The sequence below is a fragment of the Aedes aegypti genome, chromosome 1, assembly GCF_002204515.2.
Source record: "Aedes aegypti strain LVP_AGWG chromosome 1, AaegL5.0 Primary Assembly, whole genome shotgun sequence".
NCBI classification, from domain to species: domain Eukaryota; kingdom Metazoa; phylum Arthropoda; class Insecta; order Diptera; family Culicidae; genus Aedes; species Aedes aegypti.
In genome coordinates this window covers 9,980,708-10,007,559 of record NC_035107.1, presented here as the reverse complement: position 1 = coordinate 10,007,559, position 26,852 = coordinate 9,980,708, and the positions used below count along the sequence as shown (strand labels likewise).

The 26,852-nt window shown below is 39.1% G+C and overlaps 1 protein-coding gene across 5 annotated transcripts in view; it reads left to right on the top strand.

Moving 5' to 3' along the window:
* Positions 1–26,852, top strand: part of LOC5579825 — a 416,229-nt gene that overhangs the window by 282,707 nt on the left and 106,670 nt on the right. For all 5 annotated transcript variants that reach the window (XM_021838864.1, XM_021838868.1, XM_021838867.1 and 2 more), the window contains 2 exons: positions 9,482–9,555; positions 10,139–10,242. In XM_021838864.1, coding sequence (XP_021694556.1) covers positions 9,482–9,555; positions 10,139–10,242 — 178 coding nt within the window. The remainder of the gene's footprint in view (positions 1–9,481; positions 9,556–10,138; positions 10,243–26,852) is intronic.

The following is a 26,852-nucleotide window of genomic DNA, read 5'->3' as shown; positions in this document are numbered from 1 at the left end:
TTTCGATTTTGATTTCGATTTCGATTTCGATTCGATTTCGATTCGATTTCGATTCGATTCGATTTGATTTCGATTTCGATTTCGATTTTCGATTTCGATTTCGATTTCGATTCGATTTCGATTCGATTTCGATTTCGATTTTCGATTCGATTTCGAATTCGATTTCGATTTCGATTTCGATTTTGATTTCGATTCGATTCGATTTTCGATTCGATTTCGATTCGATTTCGATTCGATTTCGAATTCGATTTCGATTCGATGAATTTCATGATTCGATTTTCGATTCGATTTTTCGATTCGATTCGATTTTTGACTGTCGATTTCGATTCGATTTAAAAAAATATGAACTGGAAAAAGTTTTCCACAAAATTTTCCACCGTTGGGAAAATTCCGAAATCCGGAAAAACTATGCCCGAACTCGTGGAAAGTTTTCAAAAAAATATTTTCGAGAAGGTAATTTTATAAGCTTTAATCACTGAAATTTTTGGAATGCACTTTTTTTCGTTTTGAGTTTCCACCGTTAGGGAAATTCATAAAGAAAAGCTGGAAAATCTATGCCCGAACTCGCGGAAAATTTTTATTAAAATATTTTTGAGAAGGCAACTTTATAAACTTCAATTCTAGTAACTTTTAGGATGTACTTTTTTTTGTTCCTGGGTTATGGTCAATTTTGTGTGCCTACATTCTGATTGAAGAAAAATTTGTTTCTATGTAGTTTCGTTCTTAAGAAATTTTGTTTATGAACTTATGAAATTTATAAATATATGGTTCAAACAGCTCATCCTAGCAATATTTGATCATGTTTTAGGAACGAAAAATGAGCGTATTGAAAAATATTGTAGGATTGGATCTTATTGATCGCTCTTTTCAAATATTCTTTGTTTGAAAGCTGGAATAGCTAATCGGGTTTTCATTATTTGTTTTCATAAACAGTGAAAAATGTCCTGGGAAACTGATTCCATTTCAAAAATTTCATATTTTTGAGATAATTTGAATCCGGTTCGACAAGTCATGATGAGTCTTGAGTCATGATTTTTAAACAAAAAGGCATGTATGGCAAATCTTTGCATATTTTACAAAATTGACCATAGATCAGGAACTAAAGAAAAGTACATCCTAAAAGTTACCAGAATTGAAGTTTATAAAGTTTCTTTCTTAAAAATATTTTATTAAAAAATTTCCGCGAGTTCGGGCATAGATTTTCCAGCTTTTCTTTATGAATTTCCCCAACGGTGGAAAATTTTGTGGAAAACTTTTTCCAGTTCATATTTTTTTTGGATTTCTGAGAAAATTTGCTTAAATTTTCATATAAAAACTTTGTTTTTACAATGTTTCGTTCTTGAGTTATGATTTTTCAAAGAAAAGTCTTATATGGCACATCTGGACATTTTTCACAAAATTGGACATAACTCAAAAACGAAAAAAAAAGTGCATTCCAAAAATTTCAGTGATTGAAGCTTACAAACTTACCTTCTCGAAAATATTTTTTTGAAAATTTTCCACGAGTTCGGGCATAGTTTTTCCGGCTTTTCTTTACGAATTTTCCCAACGGTGGAAAATTTTGTGGAAAACTTTTTCCAGTTCATATTTTTTTTTGGATTTTTGAGAAAATTTGCTTAAATTTTCATATAAAAACATTGTTTCTACGATGCTTCGTTCTTCAGTTATGATTTTTCAAAGTAAGTAGTGTCAAGGGAAAACAAAAAATTTCCACCTGAGTTTTCCGGAAAAATAGGCGACCCTGAATTTTTCTCATTTTTTTTATTCATATATCCATGAGCCCTGCCTGTGGAAAAAGTTTCATGAAAATCTGAGACCATTCGGCCCAAACCCGTACGGTAATAAAAAAAATCCCCCATTCTCAAAGAAGTTTTTTGAAAAAAAAAAAATAGATGAGCTCCTGAAGAGATTCCTGGAGCAATTCCACAATCGAAACACGTTCCTGACGAAAAATTTTCCGAAGTGTAGTCGATGTGGCTAAATGCGATGTAATTCTAGAAAAAAAAACTTAAGTGATGAATCCCCGGTTAAATTCCTGGAAAAATCTCTGAAGTAATTTTTGCAGGAGCCTATCGAGGGATTTTTGAGAAAATCTCTGGAGGAAGTCACATGGTATGTCTGAACCAGACGATTATAAAAATCGAATGTACATCGCATTTTTTCTTGCTAGAGATCAGTATTTGGTCTATATTTTCATAATCGGAAGGTTTTAAAATATTATATCGGTGACATTTTTTCCATACATTTTGTATGGGCTGAAATGCGTCGAATAACGTGGTTTTCATGAGTTTTAGTATGGAAAATAGCTAAAAAGTGGAAAAAATAAAAAAAAATATCGATGGAATATTTTTAAACCTTCCGATTTTAAAAATGTAGCCCAAATACTGAACTCCAACGAGAAAAAACCCGATCTACATTCGATTTTTATAATCGTCTGGTTCAGACTTAGCGTGAGTCATGAAAAAATCCCTGGAACATGAAATATGCTTTTTGCTACGCTGTTTGTTTTTCAACGGCTTTTTTTATAATAAAGACTGTGTAGACGAAAAGCATATTTCATTAAAATGTAAAGTGGATTGTCTACCAGCTCAAGGTTGTACAATTCCTAGAGGAAATAATTTAGAGATTTTTTTGAAGCAATCCTTTGTGAAATTCCTGATGAAATAGCTGAAGAAATCTCTGTAGAATTCCCTGTAGAAATTTTGCAATAGAAATCCCTGGATGAGCCTCTGGAGAAAGTCCTGTAGGAATTTCTGAAAAGCTTCTGGCAGAATTTCTGGAGAATCATTGGAGGTATCCCACGAAGAATGGCTGTGAAGAATTTGTTGGTATAATTTGCAGAGAAATCTCTGGAAAACCCCCTTGTAGAGGCTTTTCTGGAGAAACCCCTTGAAGAATTCTTGGAGAAATCCCAGGAGAAATCTTTGAAGGATTCATTGAAGAGATTTTCCAAAAAGAATTAATGTAGAGCATTTACTGGAGGATTTTTTGAGGATTTTTTGAGGATTTTTTCCTAAAATAATCCCTGAAGTAGTTCTTAGGATAATTTCTGAATAAATTTCTGTAGGAATGCATAGGTGAATCACTGAAGGTATTTCAAAAAGAACTCTTGGAAGAATCCCCGAAGGATTCGTTAGAGGTTCAGAACGAGTCGCTGCAGAAATTCCTGGTGAATCCCTGGAAGCAGAGTTGGGAAAAGTTCTGAGATTCACACTACAGTAGGCAAGCGTAGCGAATCACAGTCACCGGAGCCAGTGAAACTCACGCGTATCGCTGCTGTAGGCAAAATGCCTTGAAAATAACAAAAAACCCGTTGCTAAGGGCAACCCAAAACTACTATAGAAAAATGTTCTATTCCCCCTTTGGGTTTCCCGCATTTGCAGCCTTTAATGACACTCCTGATTTGGAAAATTCATGTACCCAACATATGCTACTTGATGAGTTTCACAATTTTTAACTACTGTATTAGGAGAGCCACGTGATTTTCGCAAAAACTCAAGCCTACTACTATTACCATTCCCAGCACTGCCTACCCATTAAAAACAAACTCGTATACGATAGCGCATATGAGTACAAAAGTGGAGGCGATATACGTACGTGCGTCATTAGGCTGCATGCAAAATGTACGTATATCGCCTCCACATTTGTACTCTTATATCATATTATATACGATCGTGTGTTTACGTTTACTGGGTGGAAGATTATTTGGAGAAATATATAAAATAATTCATGCCACGATTTTCGTTGTGGCAATTCTGGGAGAATTCTTGCAAAAAATTCTTGAGGAATTTATGAGTTGTGGAACACTTGCAGGAAATCCTGGTAGAATTCCTGAAGCGCTCCGGGGAGGAATCCGGAATGATTCCTGGAAGAATCTTGAGAGGACTACTTGGGGATATCTTTGTATGTTTCCATGGAGGAATCATCGGAGGAAATTCTGAAGAAATCACTAGACAATTATCTTGAGTCATCCTTGAAAAAAAAATCATGGTTTAACTCCTGGAAAAATTCCTGGAGGAAACCTTGAAGATACAATCCCTCCATGAAATTAAAAAAGTGTACCCTTGAAGATTTTCTGCAAGAATCCTTGATTTTCTAGAGGAATCTCTGAAGGAATACCAGAAGAAATTGCTTGAAAATTATTTGGAGAAATTCCGAAACTTTCCTGAAAGAATCCCTGAAACAGATCTTGGAGAATTTCTGGGAGAAATTTCTGGAAGAATCCCAGAAAAACATTACTGAAGGAATCACTGGAGACATTCCAGCAGAAATTCCTTGTGAAATCTCTCAAGGAATATTGTTTGCAGGAATCCTTGGAATCAAATTCCTTATTGATTCCCTGGAGGAATTGCTAAGATATTCATGGAGCCCTATCGGAACTTGTCTAAAATGTATCATAGTTCCTGCAGGAATCTCTGGCAAAAGCCCTAGTGAAGGAATTGCTGTAAGGATTACGGTAGAGATTATCCTTGAAGGAATCGTCGACATAATTCCTGGAGAATTTTCTGGAAGAATCTCTGGTGATATTTAAAGAGGAATTCTTGAAGAATTTCTGGAGGTTTTCCTAAAAGAAGGTCTGATGCCCCATTTGAGCAGGTCTCAAAATTGCGATTGGCGTAAAAAGTTAAAATTTGCTAGCAATAAAATGTCGTTTTACTTATTCAAAACATGAATTATGACTTGTTGAATGATTCCGATACCTTATATTACATTTTTTCTAATTTGATTATAACGGCAATAGAATTCGAGTATAACGGGGTTGGTGATCTAATGGCTTTAGCTTCTGCTTTGCAAGCAGAAGGTCGTGGGTTCAATCCCAAGCCCGCCCCTTTCACATATTTGTAATACTCTTCCTAATAGCTGTCTTTCTCTATCTCTCTGCGTCATTGTTGCACAAAAATCATCAGTTCTATCTATCGCTAGAATTGAATATATCGACTTAACCGCTTACCACAGTGGTATCCATACGGTCGAATACCTCATCCATCACTAACAAAACCCTCCTACTTCCAAGGTAGCTGTGGGAAATGCAGGAGATTCTCCGGTTTTCTAGTAACAACGGCTAACTAATTTACTTCCTTCCTCTCTTCGGTGGACATAAGGACGTGGCCGGCGCCGTTATCAATCGAGAAATATCATGGGTAGTGTCATTGTACATTGAAGATGGTAAAAACCTGGGAGGGAGAAACCGACACAGAATTTATGTCTCTGCTGTCACGAACTGTCACTGTGAGCCCTGATCTTGAAGAATGGACAAACTTGATAAAAGCGTGTAATTGATCAACATAATTTTTTGCATTTCGACAAAAATGACAACAATCGGTTGAAAGTCAATTCCTGCACACCCAAAACCAATAACACGATAGCATCTATTAATTTGATCGAATATAAAGTTTTTAAACACGCATCATTTTACTGTTTTCAAATCGAAATTAAAATTGAATGCACATAAAACTATGGCCCTTTTTCCAAGTTTGTTCAGAAAGATCGAAGGTACACAATAAAATAAAACTAGCGATTTTTCCCAAGCCTGCCTTTGGAAAAGTGTTGTGTCATATTTTGTGTGTAGTATCTGTGCCTCCCTCCCAGGTAAAAACAAGCTAAAACCAAAGCTTCATCTTAGTGGTTCTCTGTGCAATATCACCATCCTGATTGATCACTTTGTGTTTGAGAGGCAAGCATGGGAAACTTCACTCACTCACCCGAACGCCACCGATAAAAAATAGCAAAAAATCTGCTGCTTCCGAACATTCAGTGATAGCTGAATCGTACTGGGTGGAGTGTAGCATGAAAGCTTCAAACCCGATTGTGTAAAAGCAAGAATCGGAAGGAACATGAAGAGAAGTGAATACCAATACACTTGTGTCTGCGAGGCACGAGTGAAAGCATTAAGCATCCATTCACCGAATGCATTGAACTGAGTGAGCGGATTCCCACTCACTGAATCATTCCGTGGTGTGGATTGCCAGCACTCAAATCCGAATGCTACTCCAACGGAATCAGAATGTAAACAATCATTCGGTATGCATTCGGTTGCCTTCGGCTTTTAGAATCGGTAGCGACTCAATCGGTTGTCGTTTTTGTTTCGCTTGGCGCTCGCCGAAGAAGCAGAATGGGCACTGGAAATTGAAACGTTCGGCTTGGTTAGAGAAACGGCTTTCTCGCTCCCGACTGTGCGTGGAAGCGAGTGAGGGAAACACAAAAACTGAGTGAGCGTTTCCCATGCTTGTGAGAGGCCCATATTGCCTTAGCGGTAAACGCGCAGCTTTTCTGCAAGATCAAACTGAGGTGCATGTGTTTGAATCCCACTGGTATAGGATCTTGCCGGGTTGGAAATTTTCTCGACTTTCCAGATATAGAGTATCATTGTGCTTACATAGGCACAAATAGTCAAATGACAAACCTCTCCGTTAATAACTGTGGAAGTGCTCGTAAGAACACTAAGATGCGAAGCAGGCTCTGTTCCAGTAGGGGCGTAACGCCAGGTATATAGCATGGTGTCCATTTACATCTGGAAGAAAAATCGTGTATTTTGAGCCGTCGCTTGATGGACCTATATGATGGTCTGAATATGTCCACATCACACCCTAGCGGAACCGGTTCCGGAATACTCCGAAAAACCGGCCAGATCTAAATGTCCTCTTGATGCTCTTGTAAATCGAAATGAAAAACCATGACATTCGAATCGTCGTTATATACATGTGTATGAACTGCTGGCGTATATCAGTCAGTTCCACCTGGAACAGGTTCCAGGTTCCCTTGTACCCAGAATTTCCATGCTAACAATTTCCAGGGTTCCATTCTAGAGTTTCATATCTTTCATATAAAGCTAAAAGAACGAAAATCGGTAAAAAATGGATTTTTGAGAGCGTTTCAAAGTCATGGGTCATTTTTGACCCTTACACGGGTAAAAATGCGGCACTCAAAACAAGGAGAAAGGTCATGATTTTAAGAGGAAGGTGTATTTTCATGTTATGAAAATACACCATGACAAAAAGTCAGCTGTACGTTACGTTTCGAAAGTGTAAATTCAAATCATCGAATCATAAACTGTGTATGCTAGAACCATGAATGAAATGCATGACAACATGAAAACTATTTATGGATTTAGATACCTGTCATTTATGATTCCAGTTTTGGTGATTAAAAGGGGAAATTTGAGTCATGAAATCATGAAGCAGGATCATGAAATCATGAACTAACTTCATGAAAACATAAAAACGTCAAGTATATTTGTCATAGGTAAACAAATAACATGAAGATGGATTTTGTGCCGGTAGTTTCGGAATAAACTGTGAGAAGTGTCAGCTTAACGAGTGCCACATCTTTTGCAGGAACGCGAACATCCGGTGGTTAGATTTGCACGCAAAATGTCATTTCAAACATAAATTGAATTGGCACATCGTCCCTGAGCTGCAAAATGCTGGTGAAATCCCAAACGACTCTGCGGGCGTGGATAGTGGTAAAGATCATCCGGCTGCCGAAGGTTTGTGTGAGCTGCTCTACTGTAAGATGTGAGGAATGCATCACATCCGAACATTTAAAATTGCCGACGAATTTGTCAAGCAAAACCTTCATCAATCATTGTCCGGTACGGAATAATCAGAGTGAAAGCTTGCAGCTTTCGCACATCTAATACCACCGGCAGTCATTGGGTTATCGATATAATGGCAAATTTCCGACGAGCATGGTATTCAAATTAACCTTTTCCGCAAACAAAACTTATTTATAATTTCACTGAAAAAAAAACACTACCGATCGCAAAAGACGTGTTGACTTAAATGAAAAAGTTACAGTGGTATTTATGTAACGCCCTGAGCACACAAATTCTTGAAAAATGGCCATGGTTTCATGACTTGTAGTCATGATATTATGAAACATAACATTTTATGATTTCATGACTTTTTGTTCATGATTCCGGCAACGGATTTTCTTCCGTGTAATGCATAATGTGTCACTTTTTCATAGCGCCGCTCCTAGAGGTCGCTGAAAGCTCCTTTTAGCACGAACATTTTCGTTTTCAAAAATTAGGAAAAGTCAGAAAATTTCAGATTTTAATCTCTTTTCTCTACAAAGTTACAACTCATTTACCGTGCCGATTGACCAAAAATGACCCCAATTAACAAGGTTAAATTTGCAATATGTTAATTTCTCGGAAGGTCATATTTTACAATTTCAACCTTCATGTCGATTGCGGCATCTCTTAGTCTTATATTTCTTGCTCAAACTTTGACGTTTCCTTTTTTGTGTTTTTTTTTTTTTAATTCGGGAGAGCATACTGACTGTTTACATCGTTTTTAAAAAAGTAACAGTTAGCGCCTGCGGCAAAAAGTACGGACATCAACCTACCAGTTTCTCTCACTGGTCACCGAGCGGCGACACTGATGTTTGTTTTCCACTAAATTATCGCGCTACGCTCGGTTCTCAAATTTCTCGAATTTAAAACACAAGCGCAGGGAAGAATGGTAGTCAAGAATTGTCAAAACGTATGGAGAATATTTAAAAACGTAAATTACTTGCACGTAGGAAACTGGATTAAAAAAATTCGTGGTTAGATAGACATCGAGCGAAATGTGAATATATTATTTTTTGTGTTTGGTTCATCTTCCGTGGTGCTCTTTTTGCATCAGGTAACCACTGAAAAAGAGCCATGTCTTTTCTGTTTTGAATATCGCCCTATTTTTCATTTCGAGTACTTTCGCAGAATAAGCCGCACCCTACTGCTGAAGCTTCCTGCTTCTTGCTGCCATCGTTTGCCATCTAGTTCGGTCCACAGTTGTTGCTAAGGTGGCAATCAATTTCGATTCTTCTGTGGGTCTGTGGGACTTCCATATAGTCGACCGGGGCAACAGCTGGAGGTCTTTTCTACCAATCGAAGTCCGACACTTTGGGCCACAGTTCGACGACGGTCGGTGAAAACTGTGGGGCGGCCAAGTGAGGCAAACACACAGAAGCAATCCTCCACTTTCTACTTGTCCAAGGCAAGGCAGCAAGCAAAAGTGTTCGGGATGTGTTTTTTTTTGCCACTGCTCCTGCTGCTCAAGAGATCTCTCATCCCGCAAATGGAATGTGTCTTCTCTTGACGAGTTCGTGTCGAAATTACCCTCCATTCATTCGAGACAGACAACGGCCGCGGCCAACAAACAAGTTGTTCACTAGAGCAGAGGTTCGCAACGGTCCATTACAGCAACCGATAACTGCCGACAATGGCGGCTTCCAACTGCGAGCAATGATAGAAAGTGATTGGAAACCGCCGCGCCTGGCCGAACAACTAGCTAGTGGACTTCTCGCCTCGCAAACACCACGTGACCTTGTTTGTTTACACATGGTCATCGAGAAATGAAAGGTTTTCCATTCCTTTGTTGAACCCTCTCTTACCAAACTTTTTTTTTCTGTTGATTCACGATTTTTGTTTCTACTTACACTGATGATTTCTCTATTTCTCTTTCTTCCCACATGCACTTACATCGACGCGCTGCAGGTGTGGTGCGACTGGATGCTTTATCACACCGGCACGTGGAATCCGCCGCCCTTCTGCACAGACTACAAAATAGGGTAAGTGTCCCGGCAAAAGGGTGTCCCAATAATTGATCGAAAAGTCATGGTACTCAACAACCCAATGCTTATTAAAATATTTTTTGTGGAACAAACCATTTTCCTAAAAAAATGATGCGTCAGAAACGATTTATGAATACCTCGCATAAGCCATTAGTAACCGAGTGTGTAGCTCGAAGTTACTGAGCAATCGATTGGTTTTACACGAAAACAAGATCCTCCTCTATTTGCCAGTGATGATATTTTATCTAGGTCCATTCATTTCCTTAAAAACAACGAGATACACTGATGCACACTCGGTTACCAATGGCTTTTAGGGCGAGATTAAAAGTTATGCGAGATATATATCTGTGTGCTATCCATAATCCATAACCCGATTGAATTTATGCTAGTGCCATACTCATTTGAGCACGTTGCCAAAATGCTGTTATAAGGTTCTAATCTCAAATTATCTTTCATCCTAGAGTTCAGTCATGACTTTTCGAACAATGATTTTTTTTTCGAACATCTACTCGGCAAGTGTGTACCTACCATATTCACAAAACACTAACCCTATTCTCGCCATTTCCATTCTCAATTGCAGTGCTTCCACCGGACACGACCCGTGGTCCGGATTGTCCAACCTCATGACACTGTTGGCCCGGTTGGACACCAACAAGGAGGTTCTCTCGCTGGAATCGAAAGCAGGTAAGTCCCCGCCCCCCCTCAATAGATTCCGGTAGCCGCTTCGCGCACCATTTTTGTAGGCTCGTCCGAATCCGTCATAAGCGATTAAAACATCAAACTGCTACTCTTTGGTTGTTTTTTTCTAACGACTACCATCCGCCCCTACTTCACCACCTGAGCAGCCGAGGAGCAGCCGTTTGACTGATGGGATGATGGCACGTGTTTCGTCTGTCGGGCTCGACTAACCTAGTTTTCCACCACGTGTGCAGATGAGCCGTTGATGATGGCTTTTAATTCTGGATGAGAGTTGTCGATTGGAATGTCTGAATGAGCTCGGTCGGTGCACACGGTGGGCTTTGTGCGAGGGAGTTGTTAGATAAATCTTCTGAGCAAATCGGATGTCTTGATTTTAAAAAAAAAATAAAATTTTAAATTATCGGGAGAATTCTTTGAAACTTATTAGAATAGTGTCTGAACAAAGTTTTGCAAGAGTTCATGGAACGAAGGAATAATAGGAACGAATAAATCATGGAAGAATCTGGAAAAAATCCTCACAGAAGCTCTCCAAACATCTGAAAAGGGCTAACTGAAGAATTTTTGGATCACTGTTTGGAAAAATTCTCCTGAAGAAATTTAAGAAGAATCTGGAAAAATACTTGCAGAAATTTGTTTATAAATATCCATCAGCGTCCTTAAAAGGATCTCTTTTTTTTCCTCAAAAAAGATCGAAGAAAGTGAATTCCGAGCGGTGAATCCTATCGCCAAAACTTCATTCAAGTACCACATCTACTACAGCGGCGGCTACAGAGCAGAACACGGAGTTGGCTTTATAGTGATTAAGAAGCATATGCAGCGGTAAGCGACCGAATCTGTGTGTTGAGAATGCAGGGCAAGTTCTTCAACTACAGTCTGATCAGCATACAGTCAGTGACATAAGTTAGTAACCAAATGCTGTTTTTCCATACAAAATGCTCAAGTTTGGGGTGCTGTATCTCAGCTTCTGATAGTCCGAATTGGCTGAGATTTGGATGGCGAATTGGCTGAAATTTGTGTGGGAATTATTACAATAATTTTACATAGAGTTTCAGAGGGTTGTTCAAAGACAAAAGTATGTAACCGAGAAACTTTGTAATTTAATTCTAAAACGGTAAGTTGTGGGTTTTTGGTCTGTTTGAGTTGTTCAATTTCAAAAGTCACACAAATTTGCAGAACACGCCAACTTTCCACGATATACCGTTTTCGTTTTTTTTTTTTTAACACATTTATTCACCGTTTACGTTTACATACACATTACAAAGCGCACCGCCTATTCTTAACACTAGTTAAGATTTAAAATATGTTCAAGCTCTTGCACATTCAGAGGGATTGAATGTCAAAACTAATATAGATTATTAAGAAGCAATTATGAACTTGTAAAAAAATCAATTGAATTCGGCTCCGTTATGCCTAGTGGCGCTTGAGCCTGTTAAATAAACGTTTGAGTAAAAAAAAGAGGGATTGAACCTTCTAAAATATAAACTACGTATTTAACGAATAATTTTAGAACTGCAATTCTGCTGTTTTTGCTTACATCCCTAAATTCTGGTGTTTTCATTATTGAATATTCTATTCTTGTGTTCAAATACAATCTCAATTTTGAGCACAGATAGCTCCACAATCTAGCAATCATGGGACAATTTGCCAATTTATGTCTTGGCTCTCTACTGTTAATCTACATGTAGCGCAATTAGGACTGGTGGTTTGACCAATTTTATACAGTAGTTGTGCATGAGGAAGTTTTTGATTAACAAATAAGTACATCGTAGTTTTTTCTACTGCTGACATATGTTTACTATGAATATTTTGGAACACTGTCGGCCATCTAACTGCTGGATTTTTTGAAATAATCTTAGGGATTGGTAACACTTGTGTAAGATGTCTCTCAATCGCGCTGCTACATATATTTGCCATCACTTGCTGTGGAAGATCTTGGACCACTCTCCACACCACTTTTATGCACGGATACATAGCTGAGAACACAGGGTTGTTTCCGTTTGTTGCTTCAGTAATCAATCTATTACCGAACGGTATCACTTCTCTTACTTGCAACGTTCGATTCGCCAGAAGACCTCTGCACTTGTACATAGGTAGATGTAGATTCAACCCTCCTTATGAAATGAGTTGGATTAGTTGATTCATCGCTACTCTTGGTTTTCGCCCGCAAATAAAGGTCCCGATGTGCTTCGTTACTTTCGCCACATCCTGATTCCTTATACTGAGCACTGAAGCCACAAACCATAACTTGGACGTTACATACACATTCAGCAGCCTTATCTTCTGATGTAACACTATGAGTCGCGGCTTGAACATCCACATTAACTGCGTTATTTTACGTATAGTTTCCTTCCAGTTGGACTCAATCATAACTTTGTGATCGTTGAAAAAAGTGATCCCCAGAATTTTGATTGTACGACATTTCCCAGAATGACGTTCCCCAGAACGACATTCCCCAGAACGCCATTCCCCAGAACGCCATTCCCCAGAATTGGACATTCCCCAGAAATCCATTCCCCAGAATGGGACATTCCCCAGAAAAAAAATAACATGAGATCTTTGAGGTGTTCAAATCCAGGAATATGGTAAATAGTAAATAGTGAATGCATCTATCTGGAAAATACGAGGAAAACAGCTAAAACATTTTCGTATTGTTTTTTTTTTTTTTTTTTTAACGGTAGGACTTTCGGTTTGTTGCAGTCTTTCATTTATTGAATGGAGAATCTTTAAATCAAAAATTCTTTAAAATTAACCACCTATGGTCGGAAATTTAATTCGAACCATTAGGACGATTTTTATATTTTTTGACGATTTTCTTAAGTTAAAATTTAGCGTGACATAATATGTGTACCATCCCTAATTATTTAGACAATAAACCTAGGAAGTACAGCATATGTTCAAAAGAAGGGAGAATATGCCATGAAAGCCGAAAAACAAATTCCATTAATTTACTTTGTGACATATTACACTACACCAATCTCCCTTTGAAAGTACAATTAGAAAGAACAGCCAATTCTAAAAGAAGGAAGAATAACTATGAAAACAAAAAAAACAATAGCTTGGATCAAGTTTGATCATAAAACACAGTATGGCATATGTAGGAACAGCTTATGTTAAACGGTTGAGCTACTTTTCCTTGATTGTCGGTTTCCCAAATGTCGTTTCCCCGAACGCCAGTTCCCAGAATGCCAGTGCCTCGGACAACCCGTTTCCCCGAATATAGCCTAGTTTCCGAAAAGTTTTTAGCTCTTATAATTATCATAACTTTTGTGTTTTGAGATGGTAACGAACCGGTCATCTAATATGCACCCTTCTTCACTTGATTGGCGGTTCTTTCGAGTTCCACCATCATTGGCATTTTTGGCAAGATATATTTAGTCGAGGATGACGTTCAAATCTATATTATCTTCTTCTTTTAATTGCTAATCATTTTTTCTAGTTCAGCATCCAGTCCTTAAAGACTATTCTTGCACCTGTTTGAACTGCATCACTATTCGGGGAAACGGGTCATTCGGAGAGGTGGCATTCAGGGAAACGACAGTAGCACAATTATGAAATTAATTAAGACACAATTAAGAAAATTTTTAAACAGCATTTTCCTCCTAAGATTATGGTTGGGTCTGCCAATGAACCACTTAGCCACAAAACCACCTCTTTCCCCCTTCGTGATTTTTTGACCGTACAAACTTTTTGAAATTTGTATGCCACACAAACCCCCCCCTTCCATAGAAGACCAAGTGATTTATGAACGGCAGCTTAGATGGTTTGCCTGAGAAAAAGGAAGCAAACACTCGCCGTTCAAAAGATGTTTCAACTCAATTCCGATTTAATTCGCTTGAGATCCATAATAATGAATTTGACAAAATAATATTTTGGGTGAATTGACGTCTGTGTCCGGAATTCGAAGCTTCTGGGAATTCAAATCAATTCAGTAGGTACATTTCTTAACACTTCAGTCGCTGTTGTATTTTGTACAACACTGGTGAAAAAACCTCGCTTTTCGATCACAACAGCAGCGTGGTGTTTCTGACGGTGGTCAACCACGCGACAACTGGAAGGTTAACGACAAAAAAACTAAACTACCAATTTTTTCCACTCTTTACAAACGTATAAAACCCATTCTGGGGAATGTCCCATTCTGGGGAATGGATTTCTGGGAAATGTCCCATTCTGGGGAATGGGTTTCTGGGGAACGTCATTCTGGGGAATGTCGTTCTGGGGTTTGACTTTCTGGGAAATGTCCTACAACTCAGAATTTTAACACGATCACTCACAGACGGCCAGTTAACAACTGACTGAGGTCGTGATAAATGTTAAGCGCAATCGTTTTTGAGAGACTCAATACTGCTCCCGAGTACTGTCCATATTCGTGGAAAGTTCGTTTGATCTGTTCAAGTTTTGAATCATCCACTATCACTACCGTAACATCGTCGGCGTAGGCCACCACTAACTCAAGCGGATCATTACAGATCATGTGTAACTTTTCGAGCAACGGATGTAAGTATATCACAAAAAGATACATGCTTATAGGGTCTCCTTGTCTCACTGAACGACCAATTTGGAACTCAGGAGAGAGGTGACCATTTACTAGAACACGTGAGTGGGAGTTCTGCATGATTTTTCGGAGAAGCTCTATTAGTCTTTCGTGGAAACCCATATCTCTCATTACACGAAACAAGAAACAATGTTCGACTCTGTCGAACGCATGGTCGAGATCCAGTGATACAACTCTTGCTCTCTTCTTTTTATGACGTATCTCTGCAATACGATCCTTAATCGCATGTAGAGCTTCAAAAATGTTTTTCTTCGCGTTAGCACACTTTTGCGAATGTGTTAGTAGGTTGTTTTATAGATTACACTTGCAACTCGACTTTTGAGAGTACGGCTGACTAGTTTATAATCATAGTTCAGCATCGTGAGTGGACGATATCCTTTGATGCTGTTTTCACCACCTTTCTTTTTACACAGAACGACGACACCTTCAACAAACTTCTGTGGAATGTTTCCTTGCATTGCTTCATTCACAATCAGGTTTAATTGACGGTGAATAACGTTGAACGCAGCTACGAAGAACTCTTTGGGCAATCCGTCCACTCCAGGAGACTTTTTAGAAGCACTGGATTTTATTGCTCTAAAAATCTCCTCAGTTGTCACCTCGTCCATGATTTTTAGGTTTTCTTGAGAATTCTCAGGAATTTTGGTTGTTGTAGTTGCACCTTGATATTCTTGCGTTTCACTTGCAGATTACAAATCCCGAAAGTACTGGAATACATGTTCTTCAACTGCAACTTACCCCTTAGTTTATCGCTTGATTCTGTCTCCCAACTGGTAGGACGACATACTTTCTTCTTCAAGGCACTGATCATTAATACGCACAAATTTCTTCGAAAACTCTCGTTGCAGAAGTAGCATTTTGCCTTTCAACCTTTTCACTTCACTCATTTTGTTCGGATGTTGATATAATTCTTCGTAAGCAGTTTTCAAACGAGCGTATAAGAATTCATTTTTGGCATGAAATTCTCTGAAGGAGTCATTGGGTTTCTTCTTGAAAAACCCCTTTCTATCCACCACTCAATCCAACTGTTATAGTTTCTTCTTTGACGACACCAAAAATTCCACTTATTTTCAAACACTTCGACGTTTTCTTCAGTTAACACATGCGCACGCATAGCCCAATAACCATTCCCAGCAGCTCTACCCAGGTCTGGTAAGCACAGTCTTATTCTATACACTTTGTGATCAGAAAAGCAGTTTACATGGAAAGAAGCACTCCTCAATTGCTCAACTAGATTTGCAGACACATAAATTCTGTCTAATCGTGACTTACAGTTCGATCTTATGAAACTGAATTCGATCTCTCGACTCTAACAATCCCATGTATCTCGCATGTTCAAGTTCTGAATTAGCGTACGCAACGCTGCACTCTTATTGTTCACTCCTGTTGCATCCTTATTTGCAGTTACTATTCTATTCTATTCTATTCTAAGTACTTGCACAGCCAATATTGAAAAGCATCCTGGAAATACTGAAATTTCTTCCAGTACTTTCTTGTCAGCATTAATATTTGCAGCATATCAATGATTTGATACAAATATTAAAATGGCCAGGCCCACTGTGCAGACTTGGGGTTTGAAGGTAATTCAAATATTTCCGACGATCAGATTATTCACGAATGAATAACATGATAGACAGAAAATTTTGAAATATTGTGAGGGAAGAAACGGGGACAACCGTACCAACCGTTCCATTTAGGGAGATAGGCAAAATCGTTGGGAGTGGCGTTGCTAAGAAAGTTAATGCGCACTCCATTGTTGTTTGTCCTTTTCCTAGGATGGGACACAGGTATTTCTCCCGTATGTCCTGGCTCTGAAGCCTGGGCTTAAGCGCCCTTACTCGCTCTCTGAAACGAAAACAAAAGTTACTCTGATCCCCATCCCGTAAAACATCAATTTATGTATGTAAATTGATAGTGAATAACAACGAACACACGCAAAAGCGCTACAAATCCTTAAAGTGGCATTTTGGACTACGTTCCCCTATTTGTTTTGATATGTAAACTTGAAATATTAACAATAATAATCAGAACAGTCTCACTCAGTTGATCGAAGGCCACGGTGGAGGTGTCATCGCCATGAAAGCTTCCATCTACTGCACTTCCATCCCCTTTCGCTCATGCCAGAAAACGCTCACGATCGATCACACGCAGGTGCACATTTATTCCACTTTTGCCGATTCACATTTTTTGCACTAATGTAGCTTTTTAACTACCGATTTTTATTTCATCAAATTTGATTACGCAAAGAATTGTTTCAAAGCACAAGCTGAATTTCAAAACGCGGAACCGAGGTAAACGTGACAGAAAATTCAAAACGCCTTAGCATTTTACCATTTGTTAGCATTAGCATTAACTCTCTATTTTTTATTTTAAATCTAAATATCATTTTTCGTTATCTAAAATCGTTCTAAACACGTTTTGGGCAATGATTTATTTTTAATTGCAGATTTATAAATTTTGGTATTTGATTTTAATAATTTTTGTTTTTGAACATCCCTATCCTTTTCTATTTTTTCTTGAATCGTCTTCTGGTTACTGATTTTTGACAATTATAAAAATTGAAGTTTTCACAATACTTTTGATAATATATTTTTTTTTATTTTTTTTTTTCTGGGTCATATTTTATTTTCCGTGTAATTGACGAAAAAAGGTTTGAAATTATTTAAGTACCACCAGGCTCTATTTCTGTGTTAGGTTGGTTGTAGAAAAATATAGAAGGTACGATTTTTTGTATTACACGTTAAATGAACCCCGGGCATATGTAGGTTATATAAAAATACAAAAAAAACCGTTTTTTAAATATACAAAAATGTTTCCAAAGTCACGAAACACTTTCCTTATATACGTGTTATGAGCCAAGGGTTAAGCCAAAAATAAAATCATTTTGATTTCCGAGCTACGAAAAAATACACAAAATTCCAAAGTGTATCCCGTCTAAAGGCAGGGTTGGGTATTAGAGGGTTAAGCAATTCGCCCAAATTTGTAGGTGGTACAGTCCGTGACCAATGTATGAGGGTTTCCTCCTTCCCGTCCAAAGTCAGAGATTTGAGACTAATATCCAACTCTTAGACAAGATTGACGCATCCTCCAACAGTCGAGAACTGTCCTGGTCACGTCCTTGCGAATGCTAGGGAAAGGGAAGGAGTGGTTAATTGAACGCCTACTTAAGAAAGATGCAGAGAACTCTACGTCTTTTCAGAAGTGTTACGGGATATTGTGGAGTGTTAATGGGAAGGGTATGGCCATAGGATACGTTCGGTAGACGTTCTGGCAAACATGTGGAAAACATTGGTTGAAAACCGGAACAAACTCACCGAATTCGGAACACCTCTGCAACTCGTTGTTCGTCTCTTAATAAGGTACATATTGAACCGCTGAACGCACAAAGGCCTATATGTTAAATCACTCCGATGATGCGTCCGTTATCCGAATCTCACTTTTTATTGACGAAAAAAGAAACATCCGGGTGGCGTAGTACCGGCCGAAGCACTAGCGGAATCACGAAAAATCTACCATGCCGAACGTCACAAGCCATGTTTGAATTAAACTTTCGCACAAACAAAAAACTCCTACTATTTTACAAAACTTTTGTAAGAACAGTTGTAATTAAAATAGCACCATCAGGCGATTCAATTTTCACATTATTCACACAATTCACATTTGAAAATTCGCGGAACCGAAATTCTTGCATCCTTATTTGCAGTTACACAATTAAAGTCACCTCCAAACACAACATACTCCCACAGAGAAACAGACGTAACACTTAGAACAAATCGAGTTCAAAATCATAGTCGCGAAAACATGTACGCCCAATGCTAAAAACACTGTAGGTGGCCGATGGACCAACAGGTGGCGGTAGTGTGTAAACGTCAAACACGAACAAAAACGACGCGAGCGCTGCGGGTGATCGATTGACCACCTACCATATATTTGAATCGAACGTTAAAAAGTTGGTCGATGGACAGCAGTGAGAGTGTGACGTATGTTTGTCTGTGATACTCCGCAAGTAATACGGAACAAACTGTTTGAACATATCTTCTCTGCTATGATAATTTTGTACACCACTTGGTGCATAAACATTGCAGATGGTAACAGAGTTATTGATTTTCACACTTATTATTCTGCTATCAAGGCTTCGTTGCACATTAGATACAGGTATGTGTATCTTCAGTGCTATAGCTGTTCCTCGCCGCGTTTCGTTTACGTTGCTGTACACTTGGAAGCCAGGGAAGCTTAAGCGACTGTTCTCCACTTCTTGTAATAAAACTATGTCTAAATCCAATAGTCGTATCATTGATCGTAGCGAATTTAGCTTATTTTCATTGGATATGGCATTAATATTAATGCTAGCAATATTGTAGCTTTTGAAAGTGTTGAGAACACTCATCTTAGTGTGTGGTTCTAGCTTTCTTGTGGAACGGTGTCTACTTCTTTTCACGACGAATCCATCATCATGACACGACGCATCCGATGAGAACTCAAACTCTTTGTGAGCTCTCATATCCAATTCGCTATCTGAAACTCCCATCGCACCATCGCAGATTCCTGCCGGGACTTTGAAGTGCTTTTCCGACGACTGGTGCACACTGGTATTGGAAACCTTGGTTGTGTCTGTAGCGAGTGTAGGTACTCGTTTCTGGGAGTAGACGTTCAGTATTTGTGGCTGAGAAAGAGTTTCGGCATTCTCAGTATTGCCTGAGACAGTTGACGAGTCAATTTCGGTGCCATGGTCTGCCTCAACAAGATCCACGTTCATTGGAATTATTATCTCAGTTCTGAGATCCTCGGACTGAGAAAAGAGTTGACCTCCTACAGCCTCCTCAACATCAGCATCACTCTCAGCAGCATCAGCAGCAGCCTCAACACCAGCAGCAGCAGCAGTAGAAAACGAAGTAGACGCTCCCTCAACTTCACTCTCTATAATCGAATGTACGGATAGCATGGAATTTTTTTAGCGGTATTTGTAGCTTCCTGGTCTTTCCTCATACCACCCAGCTTCACAAACTCAGGCGTGAGAGCTTCGGCAGATCTGAATCCAGCGTTGTTCTGTGCTGGCATCAGGATTGGAGAACTTCCAGCAATGTCAGCATAAGATAATCGCTCTTCGCGAGCCCGTGTCAACCTTGCAGTAAGGTCAGTCTTCTGTGTAATATTTTTTTTTGTTTTGTACACAGGTCATACCTGGATGCACAATGCTTACACGTGGCAGGCTGCCCTGAATAGGAAATTAGTGTTTGTTCACCCTGAACTACCACATACGACTTAATGTGTTTACGAAGAATCATTTTAGCCACACGTACACCGGTAGAGACTCCCTTGTAGATTAAGTTTTCTCCCCACATGAGCCCTTTGACCGCAATAACGTCGCCATAGTGTTTCAAGAATTCACATATTTGCTCGGATGTGACATTTTCTGAAAGATCGTGGATCTTTACTTCAATTCCCCCATCATCCATGATTAATTTCACTTTGTACTTCGTACTGTTGATCTCTACATCGTGTTTCGCATTGTGTTTAATCACAGTTTCTTGTGCAGTTTTGAGATCTCTGCATTTCACTTGAGCACAGTTGAGAGCGTGGTTTACTTGTAGTCGTACTACAGCGTCCAAGCTGAGACCCAATGTATTGTGCACAACATTGTGCGTTTCTTCATACGACATTCGTTTGGTCAGATTAGAAAAATCCACCCGGAAAGTGTTTTCCCGCGATTTAGGCGATGACATCGTTAATTGTGCATTGAAAATGCCTTGAATTTTGTGTCGTCAGATTCCCTGACGAAAAGAATACAGTTCAGAGCACTAACTTTATTTGACCACGTGAAAATGCTTGAGATTATAACGCGCACGTCCGATCATCTCAGCGTTTCAACGCGAACTGATTTAAAAGTCTCTCGATTACTTACTTTTGTCCTTGAACAACCCTCTGAAACTCTATGTAAAACTACTTCAATGTAATAATTCACTTACAGGTAAAACTTCAAGCTATTTGTAGTTTGTCATCCAAATTCAACCATTTCGGACTACCAGAAGCTGAGATACAGCACCCCAAACCTTGGCATTTTGTATGGAAAAACAGCGTTTGGTTACTAACTTATGTCACTGACTGTATATGCGCCAACGATCGATACGCCGAATGACATGAAGGATGAGTTCTATGAGAGCCTAGATAAGTCATCGGCGACGAAAATGCGCAGATCGAGAAAGAAGACTTCTTCCTACCCGTCATTGGGACGGAAAGCTGCGCTAGTAACCTTCACTTCTGCTAGAGGGATGGCAATCAGTAGTACCTATTTTGCAGGCAAGAATATCCACAAACACACCTGGCGACATCCTAACGGCGATGCCTGCTCCCAAATAAATCACGTGCTGGTTGATGGGCGACATTTTTCAGATGCCATAGATGTCAGGATTTCCGGGCCCTAATACCGACGCGGATTATTATCTCGTTGTTGCTAAAACTTGGGCGCGTTTAACCAGCGTCACAAGTCTCACGAGAAATCACAGAACGATGCGATTCAATATCCAACGCTTGTCGACGGATGTGGTAGCTGCACAGTACCGTCAGCAGCTAAACGAGCAGTTGAAAATAATCAGCGTTTCTGGAGATGTCAACAGCCTGTGGGTCCCTATCTGTGAAGCTGTGACAATTGTGGGAAGTGATTGGCACTGGTCAACGACGAAGATGAAACGACTGGTTCGATGAATAGCGCCAAAGAGTGATAGACTTGAAGAATATCGTCAGAAGCCGTAGAGTAAGGTGGGGCAAAAGTTCGACCTTAGTGGTATAATCAAAGTTTCCTGGAAAATAATAGCAGATGAAACAAAACAAATACCATACAGCGAACCTTCATCATATTGGCTATAACTTTGCTGAACAAACTTGTGTCAAAATATTTACCCATTTTTAGTTATAACAGTTTCAAAATTGATTGTCTTATTCGAACTTTTGCCCCACCGGTGGGGAAAAAGTTCGAATCTAGTGTGGGGCAAAAGTTCGTTGGCTAAAACACAAAATATCAATACTTTTATGCCAGGCATACTTTCTACCAGCCGTAAACTTATGTTTGCCGAAAAATACACACTAAATTTTCATCAAAAATGCCCAAAATAGGGTTAATTGTAAAACACCCAAAAAATAGCAGTTTTTCGTAAAACTAAGGGAAATATGTAGATTTCAGGAAATTTGAAAAATTTTCCGTGGGTTTATACATGGGTCGAACTTTTGCCCCGCAGATTCGAACTTTTGCCCCGCTATGGGCCAAAAATTGATTCCAACTATTTATGGAAAAACTAATCCACGTCAAAGCATCCTTATGATAGGCCTAGAAACGCCCTTACCTTAAATATTGAAAAATATTTTATCTTCATTTGGTTCCATGCATCGAAAGTTTGACCAAATATTACAATATTTACGTCGAAAAACAACAAATAGCCATAACTTTTCCAAATCTCAATCGATTTTTATGATATTTGGAGTGAAAGTCTCTTACTTAAATAGCATTCGAACCACCATGACATTTCTAAGTTTTGTTTTGATTTGAGCTAGAAATCTTAAAAAGAAACTCTTGCCCCACTCGAACTTTTGCCCCACTTTACTCTATGCGACAGAACATAGAGAGGTACAAGGCAGCGAGAGCCGAAGAAAAGCGAATCCACCGCAAAAAAGGCAGCATGAAGAAAATGTGGTAGCTGAAGCTCAAAATAGCATGAACCGGAATGATATGCGGAGATTTTATGAAATTTAGGGGAAAAGATTTCAACAGTTTTGACCGGTGAAAATGGAAATGTAGCGATAAACCAGTGTCGCGGGAAGTGGGTAGGACAGGTAGGACATGTACTACGCATGAAAACACATGGGTGGCACTGTCAAAGGATTGTCCTACCCATGATTTCACAAAAAATAAGATCAGAGGAAACCTTGAAAAAAAAATATTATCTGTTCAGTGATCAACATCGTACTTATTCTTATGAAAGATGGAACGTTCGATAAGGTTTCCATAAACAATATGTAGAGCATATTATGACGTTTTATGAAAGATTTTCTTTTGAGAATTAATGAAGAAATTCCAGCGAAACATTTGATGCGCAATGAATCATGAGGAAATGAGAACAACCTCACTAGTTGTAGAAACAAGCAGATTGTTCTCTTTTTGTCAAATTTGTGTAATAACATGATTTAAAAATGATATAAATATAAAATATTTATATTTTGAGTATAACAAAGGTTGATCAAATAAATGATTCAATAGAAAGCACTGGTATTAGGTTATTTCTGTAGAGATTTGTCTCTATTTTAATGCAAGCCTCTAAAAATTCTTTTTTTAATGGAAGGTCTCTAAAGCATCTATTTTTACAGAAATGCTCCCAAAAGTTTCTTTTTATCTTATACTGTTTACATTGAATCCTAATGCAAAATTGTATACGCTACAAAGAAACCTGCAGATTACGGTTTCAACAGGCTCTTCAATTTCATTTAAGATTCCCCGAGGAAAAGCTTCAGGATTTATCATAGTGATTTTATTTAGCATACTTTCAGGGCCTCCTACAGTGACCTCTTCAGAAATTCTTGTAGATTGTCTCTACCAATTCTCCCAGAAATTCTTCTAGTGGTTTTTCAACGAATGCTTAGAAGTATTTCTTTAGAATTTTCTCCAGGAAATCCTTGAGAACTCAAAAGCTACTACCTCCAGTTATTTTTCCCAGATATTACTTAGATTTTTTCACAACTATCCTAGGATTTCTTTCAAATATTTTTTCGCTAATTCTTCAACCGAGTCTTCAATTGTTTCTCTAGGAGATCTTCCAAAGATTTGTACAGAATTTCTTCCGAAGAATTCCAAAGGTTTATCCGAAAAGGTTTAGAAAAGAATAGCTTAAGGGATTTTTTCAGAAATCCTCAAGAATTCCTCCCCCTGTTCATGAGGATTCCTTCAAGGATTCATCCACGAATCCTATCCGAAATCCAAGAGGTTCATCGAACAGATTTTTTCCAAGATTTTTTTCAGCATTTCATCCAAGTATTACTCCTGCAGTTTTATCAAACATTTTTTTAAAAGTTTCTCAAAAAATGCAATCTTCAAACGCTTATTTAAGTTTCACAACAGTTTATACTACAGCATTTTTTCCAATTATCGATCTGATCATTCCCACACAAATTTTTATGAAGATTCTGTTTAATGTTTTTTTTTGAGAAATTTCTTGAAAAATTCTGGGGAATACTATCCCGCGATACGGATGTTTTTTTTTTTCGATTATCCAAGCAAACTCTATATAGGTAATCTTCTAACACTTGTCAAAGTACTTACCCAAGTTTTACCAGAGATAACTCTAGGTTTTTCTTCAGAAATGCCACACGAATTTATTTTTCAGAATAATGTGTCCTTGGAAAATAATCACCAAATGAACTCCTTATGAATATTTGAGCAAATTTCTGGATTTCCTAAGGAAAACCGTGAAAATATACACACAGTAATACTTGCCGTAAAGTAACGAGGAATCGAGTCTCAGATCTTAGAGGAATGTCTGCTCTAATGAAGAATCAAACTCCTATATCCTAGTAGTTTTCGTTTTGTTTTCTTGGCTCATTTTTAGTACTTTTTCGGTCTCTTTTTGGTTCCTTTGAGGTCTCTTTTTTTCTGTCAAGAGGTCTTCATTTTTCTATTTTAAAACACTCAGTAGCCACCGGACAATAAGCTTTCTTAGTTTTGTGGTAATGACTGGTAACGAAGTTGTATGGGAGTCAACAAACAAAGCCAGTCTTCTAAAAATTATATTATTTTTCTATGGAGCGGAAAAATTACCTGAAACTATCGTTAGAACGCTTGGAAACAGTAGAATTTCTTCAACTCAACTCAAAACTGACCAAAATGTCACTTACACCTCTTTGCGTTTGAGCCCCTCAAATATAGAAACTTTCAATTTCCAGTCCATAGTTAAATTTTCCTTAGCTTCACTGCACACCAAATATCTTCCAACGTTTGTCCTACCCATGGTTTTGAACGTGGACGTGCTTCTGCGATAAACAGGATGAACATTGATGATAATTATCATGTTGTAGCGTTGGCTCCATAGGAGAGGTTAATAAGGCTATCAGCCAGCTGAAGAACTGTGAGGCTGCTTGGAAGGACAAGATCCCGGTCGAGCTTCTCAAGCAGGGAAGAGAACAGTTTTACCAGTCGATCCACCGAGTATGTCTGAAGGTATAAGAGGACAAAGAAAAGTTCACCGGCTGATTGGATGGCCTAAAACGCCCAATCTATAAGAAAGGGCACAGACTGGAGTGTGTCAATTACAGATGAATTATCCCCCTGAACTCGCCGTACAAAATTCTATCGCGCATCCTGTTTAACAGACTTAGACCACTCGATGAGTGCTTCGTCGATGAATACCACGCTGAGGGCCGCTCGACTACGGACTAGATGCGAATGATCCTCTGGGAGTAAGCTTGATTTCAAGGCGGCGTTCGATTCAGTGAAAAGAAATGAACTGTGGCAGATAATTTCTGAGCATGGTTTCCCGGCGAAACTAATAAGGCTGATACGTGCTACGCTGGATAGTTCGTAATCAAGTGTTCCGATTGCAGACGAAGTGTCAACCTTGTTCGTGACGTGTTTTTGGAGCCAGCCTTCTGATCATCACACGGTCGCCCATGCTCCTTGGCTTATTGGAATAGATCGCAACACAGCGGATGAAGCTTTCCTGCCTTTGAAGAGGAGGGAGACAGCGAGGATAGGCCTAACTATTCATTCTACCAAATCGAAGTACATGCAGGTTGAGATAGAAATAACCACCAATCCTATTGGTTGGTGTTGAGGTAGTGTTCGATGGGAATGTGTTTGAAGTTGAATGTTGAATGAAAAGACGTGTTGCGGCTGCGAATAGGGCATTCTACGGACTATGTAACCGCGTTAAGTCCCGCAACTTGCAAACGGAAACGAAATTCGCCTAGTATAAAACATCGATTCTTCCGGTGGCTCTTTACGAGCCCGAAGCGTGGACGTTGAGAGAGGCAGACCGGAAAGCCATTGGTATATCGAGCGTAAAGTGCTGCGGACAACACTGAATCACGAGTTGTATCAAGTGTGCAATGATGCGAATATTATTAAGCGTATCAAAAATACAATGTCTGTACGCAACACAACATAGACAGTCATTTTCAATAGCTTGAACAGATAAAAATTTACTGGATTTGAAGCCAAACTCAACGGTAGCGCGTACCGGGTCGTAGTGACGAAAATTAAGGACTTGTCGACGCCAGCTGAACAGAGCCAAGACAAGCTGATAGTATTCGTGAAAAGTTGTTTCCCGAAGGTACGATTCAACGACACGGCTACCAATACCATGCGGTAAAGTTGAAGAAGTGACCGCCGAAGATTGGCAAACGTCCAGCAGTGAAGCGTCTGGAAGCAAAGGAAGCCCCCTGTCCGAATGAAGTCGTTCGTGGTGCTGAAGATCACCATCTTGGCATATCCGGACATATTCAGGAAGAAGATGCAGAAGCGTCTGAACAAAAAACATATTTCCAGTAATATGGAAGTTCCAGAAGCCAAATCAGCCTCGTTTAGGCCCATATACTGGCTGAATACGCTTAGAAAAGATTGAACGCGGATTTACGGCGGAGGACGTATTACGACAGTGAAGAATCGAAGAATGCGTAGTGATACTGATAGACGTATTCTACAACGCCAGTTACGAGGCCATCGCCGCAGCATTACGAGATGTGCAGTTGTCGAAGAACTACCTCCAGTAAAGAATCTTAGTGTAAGTTCGAGACAAACAGTAAGGCAGAAGTCAATGGATGTCAAGCATATGTGCACATCCCGGCGAACAAAGCTGGAACCGAAGGCTGATGTGTGTGGGTTATTCCGATCAGCATGAAGCATACCGGTTCATTGATCCGTGATAATTTTTAGTAGAGTTGCCCGGTTTCTTGCGAATGAGAGCGTAAACTGAAGCAACCCCATATCGTTGAAATCGTTACACTCGAAAAAGATCGCGCAGCCACGCCAACCGTTGATGAGGACGAATTGGGAAGCGAGTCGGAG